This window comes from Chaetodon auriga, chromosome 15, assembly GCF_051107435.1.
Source record: "Chaetodon auriga isolate fChaAug3 chromosome 15, fChaAug3.hap1, whole genome shotgun sequence".
Classification (NCBI taxonomy): Eukaryota; Metazoa; Chordata; class Actinopteri; order Chaetodontiformes; family Chaetodontidae; genus Chaetodon; species Chaetodon auriga.
In genome coordinates, this window is record NC_135088.1 from 9,036,637 (window position 1) to 9,043,549 (window position 6,913).

General features: G+C 41.4%; 1 protein-coding gene across 1 annotated transcript; it reads right to left on the minus strand.

The window, feature by feature from the left end:
* Nucleotides 1–599: 599 nt before the first annotated feature.
* Nucleotides 600–4,670, minus strand: plac8l1 (PLAC8 like 1). Its single transcript, XM_076750940.1, has 5 exons — nt 4,588–4,670; nt 3,764–3,987; nt 3,376–3,512; nt 1,606–2,992; nt 600–638 (listed from the first exon to the last, which is right to left on the minus strand). Exons 1-4 carry the CDS (start codon nt 4,611–4,613, stop codon nt 2,861–2,863), a joined length of 519 nt encoding a protein of 172 aa, XP_076607055.1. The 5' UTR covers nt 4,614–4,670; the 3' UTR covers nt 600–638; nt 1,606–2,860.
* Nucleotides 4,671–6,913: the final 2,243 nt, after the last annotated feature.

The window sequence follows — 6,913 nt, forward strand, 5'->3', positions numbered from 1 at the left end:
AGATTACTATTATTAGTAATTCATAATGTAAAAGTAGGATTTTACTGTTGCAGCTGGTTGAAGTGGAGCTCAGTTTGAACTATTTTCTATAAGACTGCAAGTAATGATCATTTTCATTACGGATTTATCTGCTAATTGCTTTTTGATTAAGCGAGTGATTGTTTGGTTTGTAAAAAATTAAAATAATGCAAAGGGAAATTAAGCAAATCCTCACGTGAGAGGATGAAACCATGAAATGTTTGTTGCATGAAAAAAAGATTGCTAATTAAATTCAATCAACTGATTGACATTTCAGCTGTACTCGTATACACTGTTGGTTAGTTTAATTTATAACAAAAACATCATATTCTATAATCTTTTTGTATGTTTTGTATGCAGAAATCTCAATTTATTAAGTAAAAAGCTTTCAGATAAATGTAGTTAAGCAAAAAGTACAATATTTCCCACTGAAATTTAGTGGAGTAGAAGTATAAAGTGACATGAAAAGAAAAAACTCAAGTGAAGTACCTGAAATTTGTAATTATATACAGTTCTTGAGTAAATATACTAAGCTACATTCCACCATTTGATGCCACTGACCTTATTACCATTTTGCCATCTGGAACTAAAACTTTTTCACTTCAATGCAAAAGTGAAAACTGGAAAAAAAAAAAAAAAAAAAAAAAAAAGCATGTAAACAAGCAATGAATCTTGTAAACAACCACCGCTGCTTTAACATCGCAGCTTGTACAGATGGTAGCTACAGCACTGTAACTTATAACTAGGTAGCTTTACTGATTAGCATAGTTAAATCCTGTGCCAGTGTGCTACATTACACAGTGCATGTTGTTTTAAAAAATGTTTTTCCGCTGAGAATTTGTGCATAGGACAATGTTTGTCTGTTTGCTGATGTTTCTCTGAGGTGCAAAGGTACACAGCAGCAAGAAGGGAGCTGTTCCTGGCTGACTGTATGGTGCATGAACTCACAATATCCACAGTGGGACGTGAACTAGTGGGTGAAATCCTTAAAGGGTTTCTCTCAAAGCAGCACTCATAGGCATGCACACCACTATAATCTATACTCTAAAATAATTAGCACTCATTGGTTTTGCATAAGAGATACTTCATCAGGCTTTAAGTGAGTAGCCCTGCTGGATCTGGATGAGGGCTTCCAATGCACTCAAAGCCAACAACAACATAATCACATAAGAAAGAGATGTACACTCATGAAGTAAAAAAAACACACGTTATTTTCACTTAGCAGATTAACTCCTTGAAATGTGAAGTGTACTGAGTGTAAAATACAAATCATTTTTATTATTCACATCTCTCTTTCACCAAACCCATTTTCTCTCGTTTCCCATTTAATTTGAAGCAGCCTGCAGGTGGGGGACCACATCCGTAAGAGTTAACAAATTACATATTTGCCCTTTGAGGACCCATCTGCATTGTGCATGAAAAACATTTTCCACATCCGTTCTTGCTGGTTGGCATTTCGGGTTCAGGGAACCACAGCAATCAGGACTGGTATAATAATATGATTGAATGCCTGAGGTAAATCAAGGAACAAAAGGATAAAAGAATATCAGAAATATGGAAATAGGCTTTATTATCATCAGACTGTACTTGAACTGTTGACTGTGATCGGAGCCACGCTCTGGACGTTTTGCCGGGTAATCAGACAAGTGGTTCTGCATACTGAATGGACTTGAACACTTGTTACATCCCACTGTCTGAAATAAATAAAACAACCCTCAAAAGCATTGATGCTCAATCAAGCAACCAAATGAATGCTTAGATCACACTGGACAAAGAGTTTCTGTGCCTTTCTTACACATACTCAGAAATACTTTTAAATGTGATGTTGAAAGTGAGATTTATTCGTCTCATTTAGAGGTTTTGTCTCTAATGTTGAGTTATGTCTCCATCGCACACTTTGCGCCTCAAGGTCCGGAAAGCTTTATGCTTCCTCACCTCATCTTCCCTTCGTGTCTGCGAGGGACTGAGCGCGATAATGTGTCTGGTGACCTTTGGCATGCCAGACAAAATTAAAGGCTCGGTTCACTCAAATCACTTTTCTCGCTTCATTTCTACGATTCGCTATCGAAGAAATTGCCCCTGTGAACTGCTGCAGAGTGTTTCCGAAGCTGATATTTCAACTGAAACCAAAACAAGTGCAGGCTGAGATATCACTTGTGGTGACTGAGAAAATGTTAGGGAGGACTGATCTTTAATAGAAATCTGTCAAAGACGTTGTCGTGCTATACAAATGTTCGACAAAATCCTACATGTATTAAAGTGAACTTTAATTATTGTTGTATCCTAATTAAAATGACCAAAAAAGCTCCTTATGTGACAGTCTCAGGAGTTGGAGTATTGCCCCTTTTTGGTTCAAAATATTCTGAATTAAAGAAAGTTGACTGTTTTTTGAATATTTCTGGAGTCTGACTGAGAGTTGTACCAGATGTTCAGCGCTGTTTGCTGCCAGTGACAGCTACTGAAACCAAAGCAGCGTGCATCCTGCCGCTCGCTTCTCTGCAAGAGAAGCAGAATATCATTATGAAGTTTAGTCATAATGTTCTCTCAAAACAGAGGTCCAATGGCAGTTTAAAAGTAGTTTCAGTTCAAATCTAACAACCTCCAAGACAGTTTGAAGCCCTGCGTACTGGTTCAACTTACAGCTCTGTTAGTCCTTTTCAGTCGTCTTTGAATGTTGTAGGATAGGCTTGCTTTAACAGTCAAGGCATCCTCAGAGGCATTTAAAATAAGTTCAAACCTTGTAGTATTGGTTTTTTGTGCTGTTCATACCAGAAATGTCAGTTGGCCCACGTCTCTGTCGCATTGCAAAAGGACAGGCCTCATTTACATGTCTAGAGTTTCTTCAGGAGCATTCGAGGGCAGTGGACACATGATACGTCTGTGTCTTTAGCCTCAGCTTCATCTCTCTTATCATCTGACATACAGCCAGAGGATAGCAGCAGCACACTGTGGTCCAGTCCTCACACACACTGCCCTGTGGACAAACATGCAGACAGGCACACACATACATGCAGACATGTACAGAAGAAGCACGCATGCACACAACAATGCAGCACGAACACGTCCGTGAGGTACATATACACGAGAAGACGTTAAAACATAAACACAGAAATTCACTGGCACAACTTAAAGTGAATCTATGAGTCATATGATGACAAACTGCACAATGTTTTTGAATTGATCATCTACATTCTTGGTAGCCATTGCATTTCCAAACTTCATTTTCTATTTTTAAAAGCGCATTACCATTTTGTACAGTCTACCTGCTGGTGTGTTCAAGGGCAGCCTAACAAGCAGCACAAATCCTCACTTCCTATTGACTGATGTGCTTTTTGCATGCAAAAAACACACACTCACCCGTATCTTGTACCTCTCCCGTATCCCGACTCGCATGGCCAAAGTGGATCCTGGGAGCAGAGGCATGCACACACACTCGCCAAACTGGTGAGCCAAACTCAGGTCCAAACAGCACGGCACCAGAGCCCCGAGGATACCTGCAAGCACAGGCAGAGGGGAGCACAACGCATGTCTGTGACTGACGTGTTTGCTCGAGAGTGACAAAAAACCCATTTGAATTTTTCTCTTAGGTGTGAGACAAAACTCAGAATGAATGATGATTTGTTGGTTCTTACATGAAATTCACTTTGTAGAAACATAAAGTCAAAAAAGAACAAAGGGTCATAGTGATCTGATTGTGCGTGCTGTGCTCATGAGAAGGCACTTTCTGGCTGTGTTGTCATGTTACATGTAGTCTTGTCTCCGCAGATGTCAAACAGGCCGGTGCTCCAGCCTCCTCCCGTCTGCGTGATGGTGGTGACGGTTGTCGTGGTGACGCCGAGGCCGGGCTGTGTGAGTATCAGGTCTGTCACTGCGGGGACGTTGTTTGACCTCCGGTTATCTTCACTTCCTGTGGTGAAGTCCCCCACTTCCTTCATTGATTCTGAAGCTTTGGTGACTGACAGTCTGGGTCTGAAATTAGATTTTTAGCGAATCTGTCTTTATTTAACTTCGGTGGTTGATAAATTCACCACGGCTTGTCAAGCCTCTGACATGTCACTGATACTCAACTGCAGGCTTAATATAACAAGAAATAGCCTAAAATTGGCAAATTAGTCTCCGTTTTGCTATCCTGTAAGCAGGAATTTAATTAATTTCATTCATTCAGCTAATTTCTTTTTCCTAGAGCAGCCTGTTTTGTACTCAGCTGGCCTTCTCTATGAAATCTTAGCAGCATGCTACCACAAATACACGAGTATCCTGTTAATAATATCCTACTGCATACAATACAGCTTTTATTACTCCCTTCATTCAACAGTTTCAGGCCTTCAACAACACTTATAACAGCTAATTGCAAAAATAAATTTTAAATCTAGAAGGACGGAGTGCAAAAGCAGGAGCCGAAGCAACGTCTGATTTAAGAAATGCTCCTGTTTTAATTGGTATTATCGTTTATAGAGGAAACACAGCAGGATAAAAAAGCAGAATAAGGTAAGTGAGCTGTTTTCTGTAATTCAAATGTGCTCACTGGTGACAACGCTGCTAACTGGTAGGGACAAAAAAAACACTTACTGGTGTGTGACTGTTGTCTGCTCCATGACTAGAAGCTACTGGCATCCAGAGAGGGGTGAGGCGAGGAGGCGAAAGAGGAGAGGGTGAGCACGGAGTCAGCAGGAATGAGGAGTTGGAGGGGGAGGGGGGTGGAGTGACACTTCCCTAGTGAGAGGGTGTGTGTCGGAGCAGATAAACCAGCAGTCGGATGGTTCGGCCAGAAGCTGTGTGACAGAGATAAGTCTTGTAGTTGTCTTCCGTCTGAGACTCTGCCGTGCCCCCCCGCTAATACAGCAAATGCATAGAGGGCAGATACCCATCAGGGTGCATGAACATGAATATCTGGCATAAAATAATCAGATGTGAGTGCATGCATAGCCTACACTTAACAAAACTCACCAGCAGGTCAGAACAGGCTGAAATCTTAGTATTTATTCGCATGATTACTTGTAGTGTGTAACACTGCACATCTAAAACAAATGCACAAATGTGAGAAATGAAGATAAACACAGTAATTTTCCTTGCTGCTGAAATGCAAGAAATCAATCCTTACAGCTTGTCTGACATTCAAAGACATTCACTGTCTATTAAACAGATTTATTTAAAAAAAAAAAAATATATATATATATATATAGGGTTACACTTACCCTTAATGCAGAAGCACAGACTCATACAGTGAAGAGCTGGGAAGTGAAAGATGCATTTCAGAACCAAAGAAACACCTGTGGTTGATGTTTAGAGAGGATCATCTGCATTCATGCATTTCCTGTGCTCTGACGCTGACCTTTAAATTTAGACTGATGGTGTGTGTGTGTGTGTGTGTGTGAGTGGGAAACAGAAAGAGAGTGAGAAGTGAGGCGAGCTCTACGTGGTGAAGAGACATGTAGTAAAACTATCATGGGTTTGGAGACTGACAGCTCACACACACATCCCACATCTGCGTTGGGTCTTAAGACAAAATTGGGAGAAGCATGTCGCACATGTAAAGTGGGCGCTGCCTCACTTGGTTTAGCTCATTTTCAGGATGATGAAAATGTTTCGCCGTGGCGTTAATTCTTAGTATGCATCAGAGAAAGTAGCATCAAAAAGGATTTACAGCTGGACTGAGTCTTTGAAATTAAAAGTAGCACTTTCTGAAAATGATGTTGTTGGCAGTCATTTGGCTGATATGGCTGATGTGGAGTCAGTACAATGTACTGATGTACATTATATAATTTGTTGAGAACAAAATGATGTAACAACGACCAATGGAAACCAAAATCATCAACCCACAGAGGGCAGGATTCAAAATCACACCGAAAATCAAAGTAAACAAGCGCAGGTCCCACTGGAGGACGTCGGGCCCTCATGCCACCCTCACCCTCTCCTCCATGCTTTGGAGACTGTGCTGCGAGACACAGCAAACCTTCTCGCGACCACACTTATGGATGTGCCATCTTAGCAGGACTGGACTATCTGTGCAACCTGACTGGGCTGCTGGTGCTGCCTCATGCTACCAGTAGTGACAAGGACACTAACAGAACTGAAAACTAGAGAAGAGTCAGTCAGAAAGGATAAGGAGAGAGCAATTGTCTGTGGACACCACATGCAAAACCATTCCCTTTTGGGGGGTTGTATTGCACCTGTTGTCACTCTGATTTGCACCAGAGCAGGTGTGAGTGAGTCCCGTAGTCTCGTAGTGTGTTTTTTGTTTTTATCAAATCATATTTTAACATGAAGCCTCATGAACTAACCCTCTGAAACAAGCATGCTTTTATCATGTACCATGTCGCTTGTACAATTTAGTTTCAGCGCTTACCTTCAGGTTTAAGGAAAAGCTTGACTTTTGCTCTCCTGCCTTAAGCTGACGTCACAACTGTTTCTTGACGGTTGCCAGGCAACCAGTGGAGACTCCAGGAAGTTGCTGGTCTTCAGTCAGACCATGAGGAGTTAATTGGTACTGGTATGGCAGACTTTTCCAACTTTTGGACACAGCCAGGCTCGCTGTTCCCACGTTTCAGTCATTGTGCTAAGCTATGCTAGCCGGCTGGCAGTGATAACCCAGCTCGGGATCTCGAGATAACAGCATTACAATAAATAATATCAAGCATGGCCATTCTCAACTTCTGCAGTATCTTGACCCAAATGATAACAAGGAACAGTTTGCTTATGCTAACATTTTATTTATTCAGCTGCCTGAAGGAGTTTATTGGCTATCTGCTTTGCATATCACCACTCCAAGTCACCCTGAAAGATTGCCTGTAGGTGTGTCTGCTAAACTGTTAACCTCTACTCCATCACAGCTCCATTTTTCTGCTCAAAGTCCTCATCAGAAGACTGTTCACGCCGCGGGATCATCCTCACCATC

Bases quoted from the DNA above. Each gene is read 5' to 3' on its own strand.
- plac8l1 (XM_076750940.1), bottom strand. From the start codon at position 4,613: ATGGAGCAGACAACAGTCACACACCA. The intron at 3,513-3,763 runs GTAACATGACAA...CTGTGCTTGCAG, and splicing joins CTGCGGAGACAAGACTACAT to GTATCCTCGGGGCTCTGGTG. The intron at 2,993-3,375 runs GTGAGTGTGTGT...GTTTGTCCACAG, and splicing joins GGGAGAGGTACAAGATACGG to GGCAGTGTGTGTGAGGACTG.